The sequence below is a fragment of the Phallusia mammillata genome, chromosome 3 (assembly GCF_965637545.1).
Source record: "Phallusia mammillata chromosome 3, kaPhaMamm4.hap1.1, whole genome shotgun sequence".
Taxonomy (NCBI): domain Eukaryota; kingdom Metazoa; phylum Chordata; class Ascidiacea; order Phlebobranchia; family Ascidiidae; genus Phallusia; species Phallusia mammillata.
In genome coordinates this window covers 4543145-4570427 of record NC_137254.1, presented here as the reverse complement: position 1 = coordinate 4570427, position 27283 = coordinate 4543145, and the positions used below count along the sequence as shown (strand labels likewise).

Here is a 27283-nt window from a genome sequence, read left to right as displayed (position 1 = left end):
AGTTGGTTCAGATAAGAGATCCTGAAATGACAAGCGAACATGATACTTATTTGCGTGGGGACGAACGCTAACGCGATGGAAGTAGGTCGCTGTTAGTATACTTTAATGGCTCTTAAACACGAACGAATTTAGTTAAAATTAAACGGTTTCACGAGAAAACTTGGATTGGCAACCAGAAACAGCATGCAAAGTTTCAGTCTGTTCAGTTAAGCAAAACCGAAATGACAAGCGAACAGGATACTTATTTGCGTGGGGACGACCGCTAACGCGATAGATGTAGGTCGCTCTTACTATGCTTTAATGACTCTTAAACACGAACGAATTGAGTTAAAATTAAACGGTATACACGAGTCAACTTGGATTTGCAACCAGAAACAGCATGCAAAGTTTCAGTCTGTTCAGGTTAGTCAATCAAGAATGACAAACGAACATGATACTTATTTGCGTGGGGACGACAGCTAACGCGATAGATGTAGGTCGCTGTTAGTATACTTTAATGGCTCTAAAACACGAACGAACAGGTTTAAAATTACTCGATTTTCAAGATCCAACTTGGATTTGCAACCAGAAACAGCATGCAAAGTTTCAGATTGTTCAGTTAAGCAAAACCGAAATGACAAGCGAACATGATACTTATTTGCGTGGCACGACCATCTAACGCGATATATGTAGGTTGCTCTTACTATGCTTTAATGGCTCTAAAACACGAACGAACAAGTTTAAAATTAAACGGTTTTCACGAGCCAACTTGGAATCCCAACCAGAAACAGCATGCAAAGTTTCAGTTGGTTCAGATAAGAGATCCTGAAATGACAAGCGAACATGATACTTATTTGCGTGGGGACGACCGTTAACGCGATAGATGTAGGTCTCTGTAAGTATACTATAATGGCTCTTAAACACGAACGAATTGAGTCAAAATTAAACGGTTTTCACGAGCCAACTTGGATTTGCAACCAGAAACAGCATGCAAAGTTTCAGATTGTTCAGATAAGCAAAACCGAAATGACAAGCGAACATGATAGTTATTTTCGTGGGCACAACCACTAACGCGATATATATTGGTCGCTCTTACTATGCTTTAATGGCTCTAAAACACGAACCAACAAGTTTAAAATCAAACGGTTTTCACGAGCCAACTTGGATTGGCAACCAGAAACAGCATGCAAAGTTTAAGTTTCTTCAGTTAAGCAAAACCGAAATGACAAGCGAACATGATAGTTATTTTCGTGGGCACAACCACTAACGCGATATATGTTGGTCGCTCTTACTATGCTTTAATTGCTCTAAAACACGAACGAATTGAGTTTAAAATCAAACGGTTTTCACGAGCCAACTTGGATTGGCAACCAGAAACAGCATGCAAAGTTTCAGTTGGTTCAGATAAGAGATCCTGAAATGACAAGCGAACATGATACTTATTTTCGTGGGACGACCGCTAACACGATAGATGTAGGTCGCTGTAAGTATACTTTAATGACTCTTAAACACAAACGAATTTAGTTAAAATTAAACGGTATTCACGAGCCAACTTGTATTTGCGACCAGAAACAGCTTGCCAAGTTTAAGTTTGTTCAGTTAATCAAAACCGAAATGACAAGCGAACATGATAGTTATTTTCGTGGGCACGACCGCTAACGCGATAGATGTAGGGTCGCTCTTATTATACTTTAATGGCTCTGAAACACGAACGAACTGAGTTAAAATTAAACGGTTTTCACGAGAAAACTTGGAATTACAACCAGACGCAGCTTCCATTAGCATCAATCAATTGATTTTCGACATACAAAGTATCAGCGCAACACTGGCTCTCCGGCCGTGACCAGTCCACAAAGGGACTGACAGGGTTTTTTGTTTGTTTTAACTTTAATTCTACTGCAAGTTTACAGAGTGATATTACAGTCTATTAAATATCGAATTGTAAAAACCGTTTTCTTTCTACAAAATTGGTTTTAAAATTGCCAATCAAATAAACGTTGGTCGTTCATGACTAGTCCACAAACAGGTTGACATCAGGCCGTCAGTTGCTAGTTTTTAATTTAGTTGTAATAAAATTTTGGAACACGATGCTACCGTATATTTAAAATCGGACTGTGAAAACCGTTCAATTTTGTTTCGTCTTGTTCGTGTTTTAGATCAGGAAATGACCTGAGTACTGGCTTTGTCGCTAGCAATAGAAAACATCAATACAATTAACTAGCTTACTAAAACCGAAGTATTTGCAAATAAATGCATTTGTTTAGTAAAAGTTTCAGAAAATTTATAGCGCGTATAATCCTTGACGTGCTAACAATAGCAGGGTCTTATGTGATACACTATCTACAACATTTTCTTGTTCATTAAGCGCTGTCTTTCCCTCGCTTTTGACGTAACAGTCAACTGTGATGAGAGTCACCCAATGCTTAGCAGTCAGTGGCTACAATAAGAAAAAATAAGTATGATGTTCGCTTGTCATTCTTGTTTGGCTAACTTGAACAGACTGAAACTTTGCAAGCTGTTTCTGGTTGCAAATCCAAGTTGGCTCGTGAATACTCTTTAATTTTAACTCAATTCGTTCGTGTTTTAGAGCCATAAAGTATACTAAAAGCGACCTACATCTATCGCGTTAGCTGTCGTCCCCAAGCAAATGAGTATCATGTTCGCTTGTCATTTTAGGATCTCTTATCTGAACAAACTGAAACTATGCATGCTGTTTCTGGTTGCAAATCCAATTTGGATCTTGAAAATCGAGTAATTTTAAACCTGATCGTTCGTGTTTCAGAGCCATTAAAGTATACTAACAGCGACCTACATCTATCGCGTTAGCTGTCGTCCCCACGCAAATAAGTATCATGTTCGCTTGTCATTCTTGTTTGCCTAACCTGAACAGACTGAAACTTTGCATGCTGTTTCTGGTTGCAAATCCAAGTTGGCTCGTGAAAACCGTTTAATTTTAACTCAATTCGTTCGTGTTTAAGAGCCATTAAAGTACACTTACAGCGACCTACATCTATCGCGTTAGCGGTCGACCCCACGCAAATAAGTATCATGTTCGCTTGTCATTTCGGTTTTGCTTAACTGAACAGACTGAAACTTTGCATGCTGTTTCTGGTTGCAAATCCAAGTTGGCTCGTGAATACCATTTAATTTTAACTCAATTCGTTCGTGTTTAAGAGCCATTAAAGTACACTTACAGCGACCTACATCTATCGTGTTAGCGGTCGTCCCCACGCAAATAAGTATCATGTTCGCTTGTCATTCTTGTTTGGCTAACCTGAACAGACTGAAACTTTGCATGCTGTTTCTGGTTGCAAATCCAAGTTGGCTCGTGAATACCATTTAATTTTAACTCAATTCGTTCGTGTTTAAGAGCCATTATAGTACACTTACAGCGACCTACATCTATCGTGTTAGCGGTCGTCCACACGCAAATAAGTATCATGTTCGCTTGTCATTTCAGGATCTCTTATCTGAACAAACTGAAACTTTGCATGCTGTTTCTGGTTGGGATTCCAAGTTGGCTCGTGAAAACCGTTTAATTTCAAACTTGTTCGTTCGTGTTTTAGAGCCATTAAAGCATAGTAAGAGCGACCTACATATATCGCGTTAGTGGTCGTGCCCACGCAAATAACTATCATGTTCGCTTGTCATTTTGGTTTTGCTTAACTGAACAATCTGAAACTTTGCATGCTGTTTCTGGTTGCAAATCCAAGTTGGCTCGTGAAAACCGTTTAAGTTTAACTCAATTCGTTCGTGTTTAAGAGCCATTAAAGTACACTTACAGCGACCTACATCTATTGCGTTAGCGGTCGTCCCCACGCAAATAAGTATCATGTTCGCTTGTCATTTCAGGATCTCTTAACTGAACAAACTGAAACTTTGCATGCTGTTTCTGGTTGGGATTCCAAGTTGGCTCGTGAAAACCGTTTAATTTTAAACTTGTTCGTTCGTGTTTTAGAGCCATTAAAGCAGGGGTGTCCAACCTTTTTGGCCAAAGGGCCACATGCGGTTTGCGAATGATTGCGCGGGCCACTTGAGTGTTACTGCTAATTTGGAATCTTAGAAATACCTGTCTTATAATTTCTTATAAAATCCTCACACCGAAATTCTAATCTTGGAAATGTGTATTATCCTCGTTTGCAGTTATAAGAACAATAAACACACTAAGATAAAGTTAAGTCAACAAAGGCCACAAGTCGATATTTCAATGTAAAGTTTGGCCCTGTTTTTCTCTAATATGTTTGGCAATATTCGGTGAGATGGACGATGGAGAAATGTAGAGCGATTTTTCCATATGGCTGTCAGAAATTACTGATCTTACAGGGGATTTTAAGTCACATGCCAACCTTTCTTGGAAAATTCTGTTAGCGTTACTTGCTTATTGTTTTCTGTTAGGCATAATCTATATCACTGCAGAGTTCGGAAGATGTTTTACAGCTAAATGCGTTTTGCGCGAGTCTCTGATACCTGATGCATTTCAATAAACCAAGAAACATTACTGATTCTCTTGAAGCACCAGGCAGATTATGACGTAACAAATACTAGTTGGCTCGTGGAAACTGTTTAACTTTATTTCAGTTTGTTTGTGATTAAAGGCCAATAACGGAAGTCACCAATATTTTTAAAGCCTATTTCAAGATCACGAAATACCTAGTACATAATATCAATAAATCTTGGCACCAAATGTTACTCCAAAACTTACTTAAAACTGAAGTATTTGTAGATTCATGCATCGGTATTGTAAAGGTTGAAAAAAAAGAAAACTTGTAGTCCGTAGGGTTTTTGGTACTCCAGTGTGTGCAACATTTTCTTTGTTCACTGACCGTTGTTTATTCCCGCGCTTATGACGTAACAGTCAATTGCTATGATAGTGGCACGATGCTTTGTATTCAGTGGCTGTGGTTAGAAGTTTAGAAAATTCAATAAGCATGTTGCACTAATATCAACTGAATTACTATAACACGCACCATTTTTTGGATTTTTCACGTCTAACCTACCAACAAAGTATTTGTACTTTGATTTTGATCATAAGCAAGCAGCTTTCCACTTGAATTACGGTGAATCTTTCAGAAATCGCTTCGCTTGATGTATAAGTGTTACTTCAAACAGATTGATTGCCTTTTGTTCTTCGAATATTGTTAGCATTTTCTACAAAAATTGTTTATGTTCTTCTTCAATTCTATTAAACAGACAATTGTTCTGTTCAAATTATTTATTTTAACGCTTTGTTCTCCGTTTGTTTTACTACTGGATATTGTCAGCTGTATTGTAAAGATTGTTTATGTTCTTATTAAAATTTTCTTGAAACCGTTTTGAGGGCAAAATCGTTTCTTGAAACGGATTTCGAAACAACTTTTGTTTGTTGAAACAGTTTAGAAACAAATTTGTTTCTTGAAACGGTTTTGAAAACAAATTTGTTTCTTGAAACGGTTTTCGAAACGATTTTTTCGATCACAGCCATTTATTACTATGTCTGCCGTACCGTGTGGTAAGAATGTTATCACTGAACGGATCTGTTTTCCACATAAATAAAATAATTACACTTTACAGTCGCATCAACCAACTCGACAATATCGAAATTGGCAGATCATTATGTTACAATTTTCGTTTTGGCCACAAATGTTTTATTACTTAACTAATTTCTTGGTGAAACCTAAATCAACTTGCATTTCGTTGTCAAACCTAACATGAAAACGAAATTTCGTTTTGAAAACGTTATTCGAAACGAAATTTTATTTCGAAATCAAAATTTTCCTTTCTAATTTCCTTTTGCGGCACACGGTCAAATTCCTTTTTAAACAAGATCTTTTATCATGTTTTGGCGTAAATAGTGCAAGATTCACTTTATCTCGATAATCAATCACGATTTTGCTTTACTTCAATGTGAAACCCTCGATGTTTTGCTGATTTTGTGTGTGGTGAGAATGTTATCACTAAAATTAACTGTTTTCTGCATAAATGACAACTTTACAGTGCAGTGTCGCATCAAACAACTCGAAAATATCGAAATTGGCAGATAATTTAGTTACAATTTCATTTATTCCCACAAATGTTTTATTACTTAACTAATTTCTTGGTGGAACCTAAACCAACTTGTATTTCGTTTGTAAACCTAACATGAAAACGAAATTTCGTTTAGAAAACGTTATTCGAAACGAAATTTTATTTCGAAATCAAAATTTTCCTTTCTAATTTCCTTTTGCGGCACACGGTCAAATTCCTTTTTAAACAAGATCTTTTATCATGTTTTGGCGTAAAAAGTGCAAGATTCACTTTATCGCGATAATCAATCACGATTTTGCTTTACTTCAATGTAAACCCTCGAAGGTTTGCTTATTTAGCGTGTGGTAAGAATGTTATTACTGAACTGATCTGTTTTCTACACAAATAAAATCATTACACTTTGCAGTCGCATAAAACAACTCGACAATATCGAAATTGGCAGATGTTTATGTTACAATTTCCGTTTTGCCCACAAATGTTTTATTACTTAACTAATTTCTTGGTGAAACGTAAATCAACTTGCATTTCGTTTTCAAACCTAACATGAAAACGAAATTTTCGTTTTGAAAACGTTGATGGAAACGAAATTTTATTTCGAAACCAAAATTTCGTTTCTATAGTTCCCTTTCACGACACAGGATCAGATTCGTTTAGAAAACAATATCTTACATTATCTGTTGGCGCAAATAGTGCAAGATTCACGTTATCGCGATAAACAATTACTATTTTGTCTTACTTCACTGTGAAACCCTCGATGTTTTGCTGATTTTGTGTGTGGTGAGAATGTTATCACTAAAATTAACTGTTTTCTGCATAAATGACAACTTTACAGTGCAGTGTCGCATCAAACAACTCGAAAATATCGAAATTGGCAGATAATTTAGTTACAATTTCATTTATTCCCACAAATGTTTTATTACTTAACTAATTTCTTGGTGGAACCTAAACCAACTTGTATTTCGTTTTGAAACCTAACATGAAAACGAAATTTCGTTTTGAAAACGTTGATGGAAACGAAATTTTATTTCGAAACCAAAATTTCGTTTCTATAGTTCCCTTTCACGACACAGGATCACATTCGTTTAGAATACAAGATCTTACATTATCTGTTGGCGTAAATAGTGCAAGATTCACGTTATCGCGATAAACAATTACTATTTTGTCTTACTTCACTGTGAAACCCTCGATGTTTTGCTGATTTTGTGTGTGGTGAGAATGTTATCACTAAAATTAACTGTTTTCTGCATAAATGACAACTTTACAGTGCAGTGTCGCATCAAACAGCTCGAAAATATCGAAATTGGCAGATAATTTAGTTACAATTTCATTTATTCCCACAAATGTTTTATTACTTAACTAATTTCTTGGTGAAACCTAAATCAACTTGCATTTCGTTTTCAAACCTAACATGAAAACGAAATTTCGTTTTGAAAACGTTATTCGAAACGAAATTTTATTTCGAAACCAAAATTTCGTTTCTATAGTTCCCTTTAACGACACAGGATCAGATTTGTTTAGAATACAAGATCTTACATTATCTTTTGGCGTAAATAGTGCAAGATTCACGTTATCGCGATAAACAATTACTATTTTGTCTTACTTCACTGTGAAACCCTCGATGCTTTGCTGATTTTGTGTGTGGTGAGAATGTTATCACTAAAATTAACTGTTTTCTGCATAAATGACAACTTTACAGTGCAGTGTCGCATCAAACAGCTCGAAAATATCGAAATTGGCAGATAATTTAGTTACAATTTCATTTATTCCCACAAATGTTTTATTACTTAACTAATTTCTTGGTGAAACCTAAATCAACTTGCATTTCGTTTTCAAACCTAACATGAAAACGAAATTTCGTTTTGAAAACGTTATTCGAAACGAAATTTTATTTCGAAACCAAAATTTCGTTTCTATAGTTCCCTTTAACGACACAGGATCAGATTTGTTTAGAATACAAGATCTTACATTATCTTTTGGCGTAAATAGTGCAAGATTCACGTTATCGCGATAAACAATTACTATTTTGTCTTACTTCACTGTGAAACCCTCGATGTTTTGCTGATTTTGTGTGTGGTGAGAATGTTATCACTAAAATTAACTGTTTTCTGCATAAATGACAACTTTACAGTGCAGTGTCGCATCAAACAGCTCGAAAATATCGAAATTGGCAGATAATTTAGTTACAATTTCATTTATTCCCACAAAAGTTTTATTACTTAACTAATTTCTTGGTGAAACCTAAATCAACTTGCATTTCGTTTTCAAACCTAACATGAAAACGAAATTTCGTTTTGAAAACGTTATTCGAAACGAAATTTTATTTCGAAACCAAAATTTCGTTTCTATAGTTCCCTTTAACGACACAGGATCAGATTTGTTTAGAATACAAGATCTTACCTTATCTTTTGGCGTAAATAGTGCAAGATTCACGTTATCGCGATAAACAATTACTATTTTGTCTTACTTCACTGTGAAACCCTCGATGTTTTGCTGATTTTGTGTGTGGTGAGAATGTTATCACTAAAATTAACTGTTTTCTGCATAAATGACAACTTTACAGTGCAGTGTCGCATCAAACAGCTCGAAAATATCGAAATTGGCAGATAATTTAGTTACAATTTCATTTATTCCAACAAATGTTTTATTACTTAACTAATTTCTTGGTGAAACCTAAATCAACTTGCATTTCGTTTTCAAACCTAACATGAAAACGAAATTTCGTTTTGAAAACGTTATTCGAAACGAAATTTTATTTCGAAACCAAAATTTCGTTTCTATAGTTCCCTTTCACGACACAGGATCAGATTTGTTTAGAATACAAGATCTTACATTATCTTTTGGCGTAAATAGTGCAAGATTCACGTTATCGCGATAAACAATTACTATTTTGTCTTACTTCACTGTGAAACCCTCGATGTTTTGCTGATTTTGTGTGTGGTGGGAATGTTATCACTAAAATTAACTGTTTTCTGCATAAATGACAACTTTACACTGCAGTGTCGCATCAAACAACTCGAAAATATCGAAATTGGCAGATAATTTAGTTACAATTTCATTTATTCCCACAAATGTTTTATTACTTAACTAATTTCTTGGTAAAACCTAAATGAACTTGCATTTCGTTTTCAAACCTAACATGAAAACGAAATTTCGTTTTGAAAACGTTATTCGAAACGAAATTTTATTTCGAAACCAAAATTTCGTTTCTATAGTTCCCTTTAACGACACAGGATCAGATTTGTTTAGAATACAAGATCTTACATTATCTTTTGGCGTAAAAAGTGCAAGATTCACGTTATCGCGATAAACAATTACTATTTTGTCTTACTTCACTGTGAAACCCTCGATGTTTTGCTGATTTTGTGTGTGGTGAGAATGTTATCACTAAAATTAACTGTTTTCTGCATAAATGACAACTTTACAGTGCAGTGTCGCATCAAACAACTCGAAAATATCGAAATTGGCAGATAATTTAGTTACAATTTCATTTATTCCCACAAATGTTTTATTACTTAACTAATTTCTTGGTGGAACCTAAACCAACTTGTATTTCGTTTGTAAACCTAACATGAAAACGAAATTTCGTTTAGAAAACGTTATTCGAAACGAAATTTTATTTCGAAATCAAAATTTTCCTTTCTAATTTCCTTTTGCGGCACACGGTCAAATTCCTTTTTAAACAAGATCTTTTATCATGTTTTGGAGTAAAAAGTGCAAGATTCACTTTATCTCGATAATCAATCACGATTTTGCTTTACTTCAATGTAAACCCTCGATGTTTTGCTGATTTTGTGTGTGGTGAGAATGTTATCACTAAAATTAACTGTTTTCTGCATAAATGACAACTTTACAGTGCAGTGTCGCATCAAACAACTCGAAAATATCGAAATTGGCAGATAATTAAGTTACAATTTCATTTATTCCCGCAAATGTTGTAATATTTTACTAATTTCTTGGTGGAACTCAATACCATCGCTTTTTTCGTTTTTAAATCTAACACAAAATAAAATTTCGTTTCGCAAACGTTATTCAGACGAACTTTGATTTGAAAAAATCAACTCCTTTTCTTAGCTCAAGTATACCATCAAGTGGCCAAATATTTGCCAAAAAATTTTGTTTCCTAGTATTATGTTTTTTTCCCAAAAATTTCGTTTTGAATTTCGTTTCGAAACGAAAAAGTGTCGCACGAAACGAAATTTCGTTTTTCAAAACGAAAGTGAAAACGAAATGAAAAAACTCCATACAAAAATATAGGCTGAATATGCCCAACGAAATTGCGCGTTTTTATAATATCTCTGTAAAACTTATTTTGTGGTAAACCACTAAATCAATCCAGAAAACCTAATATTGATAAAAGATTCGACAAAAATAGTTAGCTGAAATTGCGTGTTTTTTGTATTTTAAATGTATCTTATTCAACCAAACTGACTTGAAAAATATAGCTTTTAAATACTATGTAAACTCCCAGAGATAAAACGTTGTAATGAATGTCCTAACACCGTGATGTGTTGTTTTCAGGAGACGGAGTCGGCACGTAGGAGGGTAAGTAAAAATTATTTGTGGTTTTAAAACATGCAACACTGTTGATAGATAATGTCAATTTCAAAGACACATTTTACAAAAAAAAGTATGCTTGGGGTTGATAACTACCGGTAAATGTTTGTTGTGTATTTGGTTACCAGTTATATATTTGCTGGCTGTTACAAACCAACAAAAGACAAAAAGTTGTAATAATTTCGTGAACTCCATGTTTTGTTCCTTTCAGGAGATAGAGTTGGACTTGAGAGAGAAAGTGAGTAAAAATTTACGTTGTGCGGTAAAAACGCAAGTCTGTTGAGAGATAATTTCAAGTCCAAAGACAATATTGCCTTTCTTTTTATCCGCAGTACTTGCAACATCCCCAACTATTAACCACGCTAATGTCATGAAATAAAAGCAACGGCGTGCAGTCTCGAGAAAAAATACTACATCATCATCATTTTATTTTCAGTTGCGTACGCGGTTGTTGCATGCAAATAAAATATAATATGCAAGCAACTGGTGGATGGCGAAGGGACCATATAGGTCATCAAGTCAGCCACCCGTGTACAGAAATAATAATAAATAGGCAAAAAGGCTCTAATACAGCGCTTCCCAACATTTATGGTGCGTGTCCCCTTCATAACTTTATCCCCTTCATTTTCCAAGTTGTGCCGACCCGAAGAATAAAATTAGTTTGCTATTTTACAGTTACATTTAAATATCCGAAAATTTAATCCTCACTATACTTTTTTCCCTAATCCTTGTTTTTCGATTCATTAATGGTAGTCTAAACTGTTACAAATTACATTTTAGTTTAGTTGACTTTAGTTGAATTTCTGATAAAATTCGTATTGTAAATAACGCAACAAATAACGTAATATTTCCTTATTTATGCTGTCCATTATTAATGCTTCGGATAATTTTATATAAATGCTGGCAATATTCTTTACCGCCAATATGCTTCGGTAAAAATGAAAAAGAATCCATAAAACGTCTTAAAGTTGATATTTTTGGTGTAAACTCAATTCATGCTTAGATCTCTGTGAGAAAAAAGTTAATTTGTATTATTTTTACATATCTATCACACCGATTTCGCAGAAAAAAAAACTAAATATTAAATTTGTGAAATCTATAATCAGTCATACCAAAAACATAAGTCGAACCAAAGCGGCCTGATGTAAAATTTATTTTTGACTATGAATATGACATAATCAACAACAACGTTTGGCGTTACATGATCCGATACAGAATAAAGTCATCTAAGAATCAATGAACAAAAACCAAGAACAGAGTTCATAATGTAAAGAACAAGTTTGTTTCGAGATAAAGCAAGCACAGCAAAATGTGTCCTGTGTTAGAGGGAAATGCCCGGAAAGATTCCTGACGTGGGTTCAAATCCCACAACAGGCTAGATTTGTTTGTTTTTGCCTTGTCGGATGGGAATGCTTGGGAGACCGACTTAACTCGATATAATGCCTCATTGTGCCTGGCGTACTATGATTTGTATGTGAGATTTTTCGTGATCGAAGGTTTGCATGAACGCTTCAGAATCCAGTAGGAATGTATGTTTATCTTAGCTAATTTGCTTTGATTGTTAAGTTTTGATTCTCAATAGCTCTCCCCAGCACCAACCCTAAACATAAACACTTTGCAACTTAGCTCAAAATGCAAAGTAATTATGTGTTGATAGCCAAAACGTTCTAAACGTATCTATGTAGAAGAACGTCACTGAAACTTATAAAGAAACCATCCAAGTAAGAAGCAAAAGAAAAACATTCAGGGTTTATATCTCCTCCCGACCTTTGTAATAAAAGCCCAAAGATTGCGTTTTGTATTGTTCAGGAGGACGTTTATGAGTTCGAATTTGACATGCCGGTAAGTAAAAAAATTACTTCTAAAGCAGTAAGTATGCCTGACCACTTTTTGACCATCATGATTTTGCCAGTTCGAATTTTCAACCTTTTATCTGCAAATTTTTTTTAAAAGTTTAATTAAAAACCAATATGGAAACTATCAATCTAAATCTAAAATCTAAATCGTGTTTGTTACGACAAAAAACACACGATGGCGTTCAGACCCCTGGAGGAACAATGTCTGAGAGTGCAACCAGTTTTTTTGATATTCGTAATTTTTTATTCTTTTCTTTTTAGCTTCCGCGTTTCAGGCGATCATCGTCCAGCTCGTCTGAAGAGGTACAGTCACCAAGTAGTACAACCCTTGGCTACAAACATAATTCTATTTTAGTGAAACGATTTTTAGGTGTAATTTATTCCGTATTGCTGAAACAAGTGTTCCATATTTCAAGTCACGTTGGTCTTCAGTTAATGCACAAACTGTTGGAGTTATTCAAAAGTTGTTTAGAAATGCAAACTTAAGACACATTGAAAATTTCAGATCAAATTTTCTTGTCTAGATATATGTAGAAAATATCGTGGAACCTCCGCACAACGTAAACCGACCACTTCCAAACCAAGGTAGGAAATATAACTCGACGAATGCCCGCATATCTACTTTTTGTTCAACTTTTGTTTGCCAATAAGTAGATATTTTTTAGGCCTATTTGCATTTGACATTTTTGATCCTGCTGCACCCCCAGCAGAAGAACCAGCTCAAACAGATGGCGATGATGGTCGAAACCCGTACGATCAGTTGAAACCAGAACAAAACCAACCTCATAACAATTAATGTTTGTATCGACGTAATTAAACCATGCAGCACCAAGGAAAAAGGAAAGTTCTGCAATAAGTTTTTGCACCTATTAAAAGATTAAACGGTCGAACCAAACAATTATACAAATGGGCTCAAAACTGCAGCACCATGCGCACCAGTCGTACCTGGCAAATATTTAGTTACATTGTGTCCTTCCAAACAAAGCGAAGTTGTTGTACGTACCTTACCGTATTACATTATTTTGACCGAAAGTATTCTCGATTGACCATTTAACATTTAATTAATTAGAATGTAAAATGGATCAGACAATAAAAATCCAAACCTGCAAAATAGCATGTCAAATGATTATTTGTTTGTGAATAAAATATAACATGTAGAATGATTATTTGTTGTTTTGTGAATATATTGATTCAACTGATTATAGATGTTTGCAGAAGGTTGGTTTGTATCTAAAACTAAATAAAACGTTGGATACAATCGATAAACTAGGTGGAAGCATTAAGTTGTACAATCAATCGTATACAGTCATCGAAAGAAACAATCCCAACTTGCAAACCAAATCCACCACAAATAAGCTTGTTAAGATTATTTCCTCTCTACATCCAAAAACTTTTTTAAAACTTAACCGGTAAATGTTTTGACCATAAAACTTTATTCCGCCTATGACTGCCATTTCTAATCTTTCAGTTCTGTTAGTTGTTCCCATACATTGTGCAAATTTAGCAATTATTAAAAAATAGCAAGTTTAACTCATAATTAAATGTTTTGACTATAAAACTCATTGTGCCTGTGATTGGAATTTCTAAACTTTCATTTCAGTTTTATTTAATGGTTTCCATGAATTGTGTAAATTCAGCAATTATTTTGAAAAAAGCTCGTTTGAAAGAAAGTAAAATTGTGTAACAGGCAAAAAAGTTGAGAACAATCTTTCAAACTTCGTAATATTTCCTATCACAATTTAATTAGGAGACACATGCTACTCTGAACTGCAGTTCCATGGTTAACCATGGTTAATTCAAACGTGTCAAGCGCAAATGTAACTTTGGTGGACATATAACCAACACACACACACAGTATCAATTGCATCCGATTATATTGTTCTTCAGTCATACAAACAAAAACACTTTGACAAGCCAGTTTTCAGACAACAATAAAGCAGTAAATATTACATGTACTGTAATGACTAGTTTTAAAACCTCTAGCAAATTTAACAAGCAACGAATTTTAGAATAAATTGCAGAATAATTTGTTGTTTCGAAGAAAATTTTAAGCGTTTTTATGTCGTGAGAAACAATTCAATGTTGAGCATTTCTGACATTTCATCCACAGATCAATTTGTTTATATTCTACTGTAGATCTTGGGCATTTTTGCCCATACGAGGGAACCGGCTCCGATAATTATAGCAGCCAGAAGAACAAACATCACAAGTTGGAAGATGTTGTAAGCGGCATCATTTACATCATTTATTCATCTCTGTCTCCTGGAGTGTCTGCGATAAAAAGAATGTTTAACTTAGATAAACATATATGTGTGCGAAAGCATTTGATACTGGAACTAGAGATTAACACCTCAGACAGACTAAAAATAATGCCACTCTTGTATACACTTGGAAGTGGGCCAAGCTTGCGAGAGATTGAAAGCCAATACGAGAAGTAACTTTAAACTTTGATTCCTGGTTAAGGCAATGTCGAGTATGTTTCTTACACACAAAACAAAACGAAAAAGTGACTTTAGGAGTCAAGCTATGCATAAGTTTGCCAAGATGGTCGAGTTGTAAGTAAAACCGACTTGTGTTCAATAGTTTGTGGGTTCTAATACTGTCTCGGCAGCCTGTGTTTCCCTGGGCAAGAAACTTAATTTGCATTGCTCCAACCCAGTGAAAATCCACGTATTGCACTACATTAACGTCCCCTCCGCTATAACGTAGTTGCTATAAATCTAGCAGCTCGACCGTGGACTGACTGTTAGTTAACGCATTCAGGCGTTGCAGGCTCATCGAGGATTAAAATAAATAGAAACATGCGAATTATTTGATAATTGAGGCCTAATATAGCTGAAGTAAACATGTCCCCAAAGGTTTTAGTTGATAAATACAACAATTTGAGTAGTTGGAACATAAGCAAATAAAGTATTTGGTCCAGAACTAAGTTAATATGTAGGAAAGAAGAGTTTAATTATTGTCTTGGTACCTTGCACAAGCAAATACTTGGTAGTTTTCACGATACGAACTGGCCCCGCAGAAAGTCGTTGGCTGCGTCCATTGTTGTCAACAGATCGTCTTTTTTTCCCACCACACATCTTCAAATCAGTTTCATATTAATATTTTTTTTCATGTATATATATATATATACTATTAAGGATAAACAAAGCAGCTAAATGGAATCAGAAAAAACTTAGGCATGTAATGGTTTTTCCCTGTTTATTTCAACTAAAGCAAACTTATTGGAGAATAAATTAATCGAATATAATCCACTTTACTTGCAATGATGCAAGCAGCTCGACGGCGGACTTATTATTAGCCTTACACACCACACAAACTCAATTCACCTGTCCAGGGCATTCTCCAGTCGAGTTTTGACAGACGGTCACGTCGCAGTGGATGTAGATGAACTGTTCTGCATCAGTAAAGTTTGTCCACACAAAGCTCTTCAGCTTGAAAGTTGCAGAGTTGGATTCGTAATTTCGTATCAACATTTTTGCGCCGGCAACCTCACTTCCACTGGGTGGCGCAACACATCTAATAATATTTACAAACATTTACGCAAGGTCAAATGCAATGTGCCGTTCAATATATTATGAGAAAGATCACACGTTGCAAATCAAACACAAGTAATGATGTAAAGCTTACCCGCTTACTACAACAGGGTAGTTCGGCAAACCACTGGAGTTTTCAACGCGTGTCGCCCAACATTCTTCAAGCTGTATACAAAATGGTAAATAAATCAAATGTAGAAACTCTATAGCACCTAAAAGATGCTTAGTGTAATGCAACAAGTGTAATGTGCATTTTTTATGAAACACGAACTAACATTTAGCAACCTCTGTTACCTTAATGCTTTTGTTTTTACCTGGACAATAAAGTCATCGTTGCTTGCAGAAATTTCATCAAGTTTCACTTCAGCAAAAATGTAGTTAGGCACAGTGACTTCTCCGGGAAAGCTTTCGTTGAAGTATTGGTTGGAAAAGAGATTTAAAGCAACGTCAAAGTTTCCTGTATTCTCAACAGAAGTTTCAATGGATCTGTAACAAACTTCTACGTTTGAGAAATAAATGGACACGTTCCTGAGGAATTAGTCACATCAATAGACGTCATTTACTGTTTTTGACTTCACCGTTTATTTTCCGAGTTGTTTGACTAGCACTAATAATAGAATAAAAATTAATCAACAGACCGTTGGAGTCTCTGTGCCATGTTTGGCATGTGCTTACACATGCAATGACATGTGTCATGATTATAGTTTGCATTCTACGTGCTTTGCAGCATGTTACATCTGCTATTGCATTACATGACAAGTATTATGTATATGTTTTGCATATTGTGCGCTTTGTTGGCATGTGACATGTTTGGCATGTGCCGTAGATGTCTTCTTACCCGGCTTGTGATTGGACGTTGGATGACGAGAGAAGTAGTTCCGAGTCAAACAGACAAATGACATTGAGCCTGTTTTGAACGTCGCGTTGGATCACTGCTGGGGACGGAGCTAGGAATCTCCAGATAAGGAAGGACACCGACACCTTTCCGTTCTCATTCTGTTAATAAATAAATAAAAAATATTTTTAGAAGGGTAGCAAGAAAGTTGACAGCAATAAAAAGCACCAAAACTTAATCGTAACTGTAAAAGCATATAGAGCCAATAAATGATAAGCTGCAGACAGTGCACACTGTTTCGACCTATAAGGTCTCATCAGTGCAGCTGGAGACGAGAGATCGGCCGCATTGGCTAGTGTAGCCATTCAACGGCACTCCAGTTCACCAGCTGCACTGATGAGACCTTATAGGTCGAAACAGTGTGCACTGTCTGCAGCTTAATCGTAACTACTGTGGACGAAATGAATATGTGTCGATACATGGTGATGCCTGCCTGTATTTTTACTAAATGACATGTTGGGTGGAAGTGGCTCGATGAAGAAAACAGAAATGAGTTTTACCTGATAGAGGCCTTCGCATTGTCCAATGTCAAACACGAACACCGGGTCTGACCCCGTGACCTTGCAGTGGTCATTAAGTTGAGAAAGGGGAGTTTGCCTGTCCAGTGCGATGTAAAGTGTGTCACCGTGTTCGTAATCTAATGTGTTCTGTTCATCAGCTGTTACTCTGCGAATGATGGCTTTATTAGTTTACATGGACAACTATACAATACTGGAAACACGCCATCGCCAAATAAACTGACTATTTATCAGTATTTAGTCAGCTGCGCAACGTTAAAACGTTGTGGAGTGCAAGACAGTGAGGATTCCACTGCTGGACAATTACTGAGCGCGCAGTAGCTTGTAATGAATGTTTCCTGCTTAAGGCGAGAGTTCTATTAAGTGACTTTATTGTTCAGGATTTCAAAAATAAACAAAAACATGCCTAAAAGCAAAGACAAACTTACGCGATGGTCAAGTCTTTGGTCCTGCACACACTCATTGATTGTTCCATTCCTACAAAGAACTATTAGTTTGCATGTAAGATGTGGTTCTTAACCAATTTATTTTCGTTACCCATTAGAAGAAACCGGGGAGTTTTAACAACGTAAAAAAATTACGGCTTGTCGAAAATTGTTAAATGACCACATACTGGTAAATCCATAAGTTTTAATTCCTGAAAAAGACTCGGAGTTTATTTTATGAACATATAAACTGTTAGAAACTGTCCCTCCTACAAATTACTGCTCAAACTAAGATTTTTCCTGTTGTTGAAATTTGAGTTCTACCTGATTCATTGTTGACTGTCGCATTAAATCCCTGTGCTTGACCGCTTGCGTCGCTGACAAAGATTAATGTAAGAATTGTTGCAGTAACTGTATGATTCAACCCCCCAGTATGATTTCCAGTCAATCTTTCCACATTACCTTCTTCATTCTGGAACTGAAAATAAAATCACCGACCAATGTATAAACCAGTGAACAAGTGTGATGTATGTTGTTGTTATAAAAGCTCAAATGTATTTTTTGGTTTGGGTTCAGTTTTTGTTTCGCATCTAAATTCATGCTCAGTCAAATTAATTTCATCGTTTTATATTGGCAGATCTAACTTTAAACAAAAATTCTGTCTTGTTTAAAAATCGGGTGATGCCTGGTTTTTGGTTCTTTAGTGGGATTTAACGAAAATGACAAAACGACAATCACTTACGTAAAGAAAGTCGAATCCATCCTCGATGTTATAAGTGGAGAATTGAAACATCAAGGACGAGCTGCTTTGCAATTGAAATCTCCAAACACACCCAGCAGAAGCGGAGTAGTCACCCGGAAACATAGGAGATAACAAATTATACGGCAGGCTGTCAACATCTTCACCACACTCTTCAGCTGAATTGCACATAAAGCGTCAATGGTTGATAGTTACGCTGCGGACGGACAGTGCAGATGGTGCACAAAACTTTGGTTTCTAAACAATTGCCAAATTACTTATGCTTTCAAATCTACTCTGTGTTATGTAAGCTGGGGTGCCGTGTGGCCAATCTCTTGTCACCAGCTGCACTGAAGAGACGACAAAGGTTAAAACAGAATTAACAAGCTGGATCTAAATACACAAAATACATTTTGCAGACTCCCCAAATGGTGGGTGGTCAAGTACATGATCTCATATTTTAGATTAACACATAGTTAAGCTTTTCCGTAAACATCCGACTTACCGGGATCTATAAACACTTCTATTTCGACTGTTGTCAGGTTGAGGACACATGATACATAGACAGACGAGCTTTCAACGATAACCGGAAAAGATAAGCCTCCACCTAACAACGTACCAGCCAATGTGCCCGAATTGTCGATTCCCTCGTATATCTAGATTAAACCTAGATTGTATCTTAGTCAAAAAACATTTACAATTTTAGCAAAAAACATTTAACGCTCTTTTGGTTTGATGTGCTACTTCATTGTAGGTTTTTTCTAGCCTTTTTTGTCCACTTAGATCTTACCTAATGGCACAATAGTAGGTCAGAGGCAATCACATACATACATTAGCAAACATAGGATATCACAAGTTACTTGTGTGGGTTCCAAAATCAACCAAATTAATGCCCATGTTCCAAGTTATCCAATGCAAAAGTGCGTAAATAAGCATAAAGTGAAGATGTTAAACATTTGAAAGATTAAAATCACAAATTTAGTAATAGATCAAAACCATCAACAACATGGCTTAAACTGACGATCACTGTTTGCCTTTTTAACTAGAGTACAGTAAAACCAATGGACGATAAAATCCTTGGTTTAGCATTACACCAGTTGAACGACAAATTTGGTAAAATGCAACCTGGTGGACGAAACACTTGTTCGGTATTTTCTGAGGATCTTAATGCAACTTACAAACAAAACCATTACCGACCCAAGTCATAATATACGAAATTCTACCTGACAAAAGTTGTTTGTAGCAAGCTCTCCTGAAGGAAAATAAGCAACCAATCTAGGGAAGTCGTCTCGGGAAACAAAACTAATAGTCCACGTGTCACATATAGCTGGAATATATTCAGTCAGTCGTGAAGAGATTGCTAGCCCAACATCACACCGTGCATCTGAAACTTAACATTGCATTTGCCAATAAGACAAAATTGAACCAATCCAAAAAATATATATTAAGGTTAAACGAAATATGCCCTTTTCGTATTTTTATGGTTAAACGAATATGCCCCTTTTCGTACGTTTCGTATTTGTTTACAAATATTTCAACAGTTTTGATACAATTAAACATTTCTACGTTTAAGAACAGATATTGATTAGTTTTTCTTTTCAATTTTGTTTCCTGGTACGGCAGAGCACTGAAATTTCTAAGATTGAAACAGTATGGGTGCATTGTGCTGTTGTCAAACGAGGATTGTCTTCTCAATTTCGGGATTTTAGTTAAGAAACGGATTAAATATAGGTAATATTTATTGGGAATGGAACGTTCAATACTAAAAGAAAAAGGAACAGTGATTGTTTGAGTATTTATCTGAAGTGAATCGAAACACGCCGCATAAGACGAGAGTGAAATAAAGAGAAAAGAACCGTTTGAGGGTGAAGGTTCGTGATGTTCTGGGCGAAAAAAATCACCAGGAACGGTGATGGCACAACCGTAAACAAGTTCGGCCGATGAAGCCAGCAGGTATTTTTTTGGAGCTGTGCGAATACCAAACTCAACTTAACCTATGGTGGTCCCCTTGCCGACACCAAATCTTCTATGGTTTCGTTTATGCCCATGAATCTGTCCCTCCGTGTCACTCTCAAGATTGTTCTGAGGCATTTCATTTTAAACTCCAGCAGAGCTGTTAACTCCTGTTCTCTGAGAGTTCAAGACTCAGAACCGCATATGGCTATACGAAGGATTAAAGCCTTATATAACCTAAGTTTTAGGGTTCTGGTCATGTCACTGGAGGTCCAGATAGTGCTCCTTAGACCACCACATGCCTGTGACGCCATGGATATTCTCTGGAGGACGTCAGAGGCACAGTTCGGGATCAAACATCCGAGGAACTTGAACAATTTAACTTTTGCGAACTTGACGTTGCACTTGCAAGCCGTGCCAAACAAAATTTGAAGAGACAAGTTTTCGTGTTCACCGTATGGATGGGTGCAATGAAACGTGTATGAAATCAAAAACTTTAAGTTGCCATGATGTTGGGACAATTGGACGAGGCGACTCAAAAGGAAACGTCACAAATGATGGTAGCTCTAGATCAGGGGTTCTTAACCAGGGGTGCACGCACCCCCAAGGGGTGCAAGAACTTTTCCTAGGGGGTGGCGGGAATGCTGAATCATTAAGGTTGGTTAGGTCTTTTTTTATAAACACAAAACCCAGGTGGGTGCTAAAATTGGTTGGTGATTTGAAAGGGGTGCAGTAAGGAAAAAAGGTTTAAGAACCACTGCTCTAGATTGATCGATCTACATGTCATTTAGTTGAGGGTTAGTGACTGAAGTACGGTGTGCTTGAACCTCTGAGGCGACCTGAGCAGCTGCCAGTGACAAATAATCAAAATCGAAAAGGAATCAAACTGCATCGATGAAAACGCGGGAGAGGGCGTCGGCCACGTGTTTTTGTTTGCCTTCGCACATCTGTGGTAAACTCAGAAATGGCGGTTAAATGACGTTGTTGGTGTGCTGACCACGGAGCCCACACTTCGGTTAATGCAAAGGTCAACGGCTTGTGATGTGTGTAAGGTCAACCAAAGAACCAACTCTAACTGGTCATCCAAAGAACGCTGTAGGATTACCCATAGGTCTCGTATAAATAGGAGACCTGATGCGTGCAGCGCCAGAAATAAAACGATGGTACAAGTTTACGATACCTGCAAATTACTGAAGCCCGTTAGCAGCAGAGGGGTGCGGAAAAGTTTGAAAAGCTTCGACTTTGTTGGGAAGGGGTCGGGCAGCATATTTCCAAAATGTAATCTATTTCGCATATGGGGCTTTTTTAACCAATCACAGGTATCGTTTTCACCGCCGCTTCGGCAGTCCAAACCAATCAGAGAACACTTTGCTTTTGACCAATCACAGGACACGATGCGTGACAACCATGCAATCAACTTATTTTAAATTTTAAGTTCCGTTTCGCAGGTGTAGCTTGTTTTCATTAGCATTGCTTAGAGTTATGCCAGTTTAAGCATATGTATGTAGTTTTAATGGTAATAGCATTGTTTATAGTAATACCAGTATAAGCGTACTATGCATGTAGTTTTATTATAGTAATGGTAATTAAATTTAAAAAAACTGAACTTGAGTTGTTGTGTAGGCAAAACCATAGACCTAGTTGCAGCTAAAACTCAAAAAATAGAAGCACAACATTTCGTAGAAGCACTTGTTTGGTAGTAACAAAAGAAAGAACCGAAATGTTTTTTGGAGGAAAAAAACTTCAGCAGAAGAATAGTCAAATTGGCTTGGATATAGTGGACAGTCTTTCTGCAGATGTGAAACACATGTGAAATCTCTAAAACAAGCTGGAATTCCAAGTTGTCTTTGTACCAGCAAAAAATTATCCAAATTTGACCTTGAATTTTTGTCAAAAAATTGGTTTGGTCAACCAATCTGACGACTGGGGGTTGGTCCAAATTTTGACCGTGTATCAAGCCAAATTGGGGTTGCTATGTCAATGAAATTACCCAAAATTTGGGCCCTAATTTATACCGATTTAATTTCCAATGAATGTGTATCAAACATTTTTTAGTACTAAAAAATTCCAACATAAAACTAGTGCAATTAAATTCAACACTCTATGCCTTGTATCTATAAATGTTTAAGTCAAACTTAACACCGAGGCAACTTAACAAATGCAATCAAATAGGACCAAGTTGCTTGTAACAGATGAAGAAGTGCAGTTGCCAACAACCACTCTTATCCAAAGCACACTATTTCAGGATTGAGTGCTGTATCATTGTAGGACATTTATTGTTGCCGCATGGAAGTATGCTTAAGCCTCAGCATTTTCGACGATGTTTGTGTCATTATTAATTTGATCATGAACATATCATAACATAATAGAACAATCTTCACAAGAGATTGTATATATTTATGTATCAAATCTGAAAAAAAAGAACCTCTACATTGCCAAAACTATCAAACTTCGGAAAGTATAGACCACAGAAAAAGTCTGGCTGCCCTGACACAAGCATTTCAAAATTTATGTGTAAAGTATAATTGGCGTCTAAAAAAAGTTATTTCAGATTGACACAGTGCATTCCAAAAATGTTTTAATCTGTATGTATTGTCTCAAAAGATTATAAAAAGTATTGTTTTCATATTGGTGATAAAATGTGATTAATGTTTGTTTAATAAAAATGAAATGGTTTTGGATATTTGTGGAAAGAAAAGACAACAAATTAAAATTGACTGCTGGCTTATGGTTAAACACTATGCCTGCCTTTTTTAAAGTCATCATTATGCTTGCCGTTTTCCAGTTTATTTATTACACATATACGACCACAAGACTCATGAAGGCAGTGCAATTCAGGAGGCTTATACAGGACACTTTAATGGATACACTGTAGAAAATGAAAACTTTGGTGTACTGGGTAAATTGGTAGTGAACAAAAAGTTTTTTCAGGCCTAATTTTTTTTAATGACAACAAGGTCAAGGCAACCAGTACTTTTGATACCCATATAAACAACACTAGTTTTTGACAAGGATATTAATGTGAGTTTTCCAACATGTTTATACAATCTATACCAAAATCTAAAATAGAATGATGGTATTTCATTTTGTTATTTCCAACTATTGACCACGAAAGCTTTCGTTTACACATTTTAAACATCTTTTACAGAACCTCAGGATTTGATACATGTGTTTTGCCCCACCATAACTTAAATGTGTGCTTTTTGGAAGGAGGTGCAGAGGCAATTATTGTTCTGTACTTGCCAAAAACAATTTTAGGACAGATTGGAGAGTTCAACAAATCAACTGACGTGGGCCTATATGCTATTAAAAAAACTAAATGCAAAAAATAGCGCCCACAAACACTTCGTTACAAGAAAATAACACAGTATTTGAACTGGGTATTTGTATAATCCAAAGGTTGTTAACAACAAAAGATGTCAACTCATTACAGATTGATAGTACACTGCAAAAAATAATGGCTCACTATTGAGTCATAAGGACCAACCTTTAACTGTACTGACTCATTTTTTGACTGGAAATGAGCCGAAACCATTTTTAATTTTCAGCCAACAAACTTTCAGTGTGAAAGTAGAAACATGGCTCATTACAAGCCGATACTGGATTGATATAAGCCATGTTTAAAAAGATTTTTAAAATGGGCGATTCCAAACCGTTTTTGGCTTGAATTCAGCCATTTTATTTTTTGACTTCATAGCTAGCTAATTTTTTTTGCAGTGTAAGATTATACTGCTGATTACTGTAAACATTTTGGAAGTTTAAGCAGTATGTTGATTTCAGATATTTATGTCATTTAAAAGTAGCTTTAAATATAAAAGACCAGCCCTCATTGTTGCCATTACATACAACTTAAAGCATTGCATTTTAGTAAACATGAACACTTCTATCTTGCTGCTTGCTTTATCCGCGCTGTTGTTTTCACGATGCGATGGTATCTAAAACAAAATTGCATATATTTCTCTGAAAGTAGCCTGCATGTGTGCTGCTGTGCATAATATCAGTAATTTTACAAAGAGAAAAATATAATCAGTCTAGTTTATTGCAATACATTATATACTGGTCATTACCTGCACTTTTGTACTGAATGCTTCCATTTTCGCCATATTTTCAAAATAAAATATTATTTTGACTTGAAAAAGCAGTGACGACCTTACAACATCGAAAATGCGCAAAGTAAACCACTACGCAACGGCCTACGTGACGTAACGAAAGTCCGCAAAAATCTGTCCCTCTGATTGGTTAAAAAAGCCCCATATGCGAAATAGATTACATTTTGGAAATATGCGGTCGGGCACGGGTATTGTCAACTCGATGTCCCGTCAAAGTACCTCCCTGGAAGGTCCTTATGTTTTATGTAATAAGGTCCAAATACCTCCCTGGAGGTCCTCGGTTTGCGACGGCGTTTACAAGTCCAAATGCCTCCCTTGAAGGTATAAGTTGCGCCAGCGTAACTACCGCGGAGCAACGGAGAGGAGCAACGGCGCGGCCCGGAGCAACTGAGCAACTCAAACGTTGCAAAGGGAAAAAAGGCGTTGAATTCTATGCAACAGAAACCAGGGTATTGCTTTGAGCTGTATCATACGCTTCAAAGTTACAAACGGTGACTTTTATGTGCAATATCATTGTTTACTTTTGTTGACTGAACAATAAACTTCATGTTTTTTGTTTGGTGTATGGTAATTGATTTTAGAATTGATTGGTTTGGTAAAAACTAAGGCTGTCTTAGCATCGGCTACATAGAAAAAAGCCATATTTGAAATGTCTATAAAAAAATAAATCATTTGAACTTAGGAATAAAACCTTTTAGATCGTGTTTTGTATGTATTAGGGTATTTGGAAAAGCATTTGGACCTCTGTGAGATTTTTTTTGGAAAAAGCTTGGACCTCAAAGGGTCAATGGTCGCAGTACTCCGAAAGTGGCTTGCTCGCGACGAGCTCCCACCATGACTTAAACCGAATGACATGCTAAGGAATCCAAAAAGGCCGAAAGGAGTAATGACCGCGGTTTTCGCAATATCACCTGGGCCACAGGTACCTGGTGGTAACCACTAAAAGTCTTGAATGTGAGGAATTGGCAGAACGATCAGGCCGGGTAGCTGCGTTAAGACCGGGTAGATGCGTTAAGATCGGGTAGCTGTGTAAATCATTGCGGTCGCAAAGCCCATGGACTGGAAGAACGTCTAATAATACCTCGTTGCAGCTCGTTTTATATTCTTTTTTAGCAAAGCCGAGTTTCCCGGGAGGGCGAAATCGAGCGCGAAAGTGCACGAGTAGGCCATTAGCTGGGAAAAATGCTGAAGTCCATGCTTGGTTTACGACTGTGAAAAATGGGAAAAAGTAATTCCTTGCAATTTGACCGACAACCGAGCATGAGCTGAAGTGCTCGCGGAAACGGCGTTAAGGTTTGGTTCGATGCTTTATCCAGTGCAACGCTGGAGAAGGTGTCGGCATTGATGAGACGTCGATGCTTGAGGTCCATGCAAAAAAAATGAGCCCCTGGGCAAGCATAAACTGTCATTGAAGTTTGCCGGAAGGTAAATGCATAGTTAACAAACGTGACCCGTACGTCCGGATATGGGTGCCATTCGCAGCAACGAAGTTTTTTTAGGATTGTTGCGGCGCTTCAATCCTATGGCTGTATTGACGCTTATCTCGGAGTAGCGAGATGTTTATTCGAGGTACATGAAAATAGAATAACACAATGTACTAATACGTCGCAAAGGACGAGAGTGAAACAAAGAAGGCATTCTGTCCGGTTCGCTGTAGGTATACAAGAACATGATAATCATAGTGAGAGAAGCCGCCACATATGTAGACTTTTTCAGCTCACTAAAACGAGTCCAAATCGTATTTCTATTTGCTTTTTGCATGCGATAAGTGAATCATGATCAAATAAGGCATTCTCTGCATGAACGAAATGCATAAGCTGTTAGGGTACGTAAAATAAAATTATACCACACAGCCAAAGTAACCATTGAAATCCAACTATAGTTTCCACTGTATGTTGTCATACTGTTTATTTGTTCGCAACTATTTTGCTTCATTGCTCTATGTATACCCGTGTGCAGAAAAACGGCAAAACGTTTGCAAAATAATTAGTTCTTTAACCAAAAACGAGTATTTTGTGTAACTTTATGCCAGTTAAAGGAGAAACGTTACTAAATCAAAAAAAAATTATCAAATCAACTTACCTTTGTGCAAAAAACTAATCGAACAGACAAACAGAGCCAGTTTCAATAGCCCTTGTGACATTTTTATACAAATGAATTAACTGTATTACCATAAATTGTAACTGTAAAAAGACAGTAAGTATATATCACCAAAACTGATTTCACACCCACAAGAATCTTATCATGTTGCAAAAATCTAACAAAGTTTATGAATCAAGGGTGCCGAAAACTCAGTCTACATCGTTTCAGCAATGCCAGTATCATAACGCTGATACCTCTTAGCTAATACGCTTCGTAGGCTTCAGGTTTTCTCATAAACATCAGAACACACTGCTGCTTACATAGAGCTTACCAACGTAAACACTGCAAACGCCGTAACACAATGCAGGTGATTCAAACCGGATCAATACAGGTTCATTGTTTGTTCTGTAACCATGCAGTTCTATCTAAGCGTGTTAGGCTCTTGTTACGTTATTCACGTGAGTCGTCAGCGTTCTTTGTCGCACTCTGTGGAAGCAAGCTGCAGATAGTGCACACTGTTTTGATCTATTAAGTCCCACCATTGCAACTACTGTACCAACTAACAACACTCCAGTTTGATGGGAGTAACAGGCTGAAGCAAATTGTTACTTTAAGGACCCTTGCTATATATATA

The 27283-nt window shown here is 36.4% G+C and overlaps 2 protein-coding genes and 1 long non-coding RNA gene across 3 annotated transcripts in view; 1 reads left to right on the top strand and 2 right to left on the bottom strand.

The window, feature by feature from the left end:
• Positions 1-27283, bottom strand: part of LOC145219289 (uromodulin-like) — a 121201-nt gene that overhangs the window by 2005 nt on the left and 91913 nt on the right. The gene's annotated exons all lie outside the window — the stretch shown is intronic.
• Positions 10465-10997, top strand: LOC145220657 (uncharacterized). Its single transcript, XR_013858249.1, has 3 exons — positions 10465-10524; positions 10748-10774; positions 10869-10997. It is a non-coding gene; the product is annotated as an uncharacterized LOC145220657 (long non-coding RNA).
• On the bottom strand, positions 13988-26960 carry LOC145218716 (scavenger receptor cysteine-rich domain-containing protein DMBT1-like). The gene is made up of 13 exons (XM_080086127.1): positions 26650-26960; positions 19729-19895; positions 19011-19161; positions 18509-18684; positions 18091-18244; positions 17770-17818; positions 17324-17489; positions 16767-16924; positions 16243-16414; positions 16023-16093; positions 15722-15911; positions 15364-15472; positions 13988-14663 (listed from the first exon to the last, which is right to left on the bottom strand). Exons 1-13 carry the CDS (start codon positions 26708-26710, stop codon positions 14638-14640), a joined length of 1650 nt encoding a protein of 549 aa, XP_079942253.1. The 5' UTR covers positions 26711-26960; the 3' UTR covers positions 13988-14637.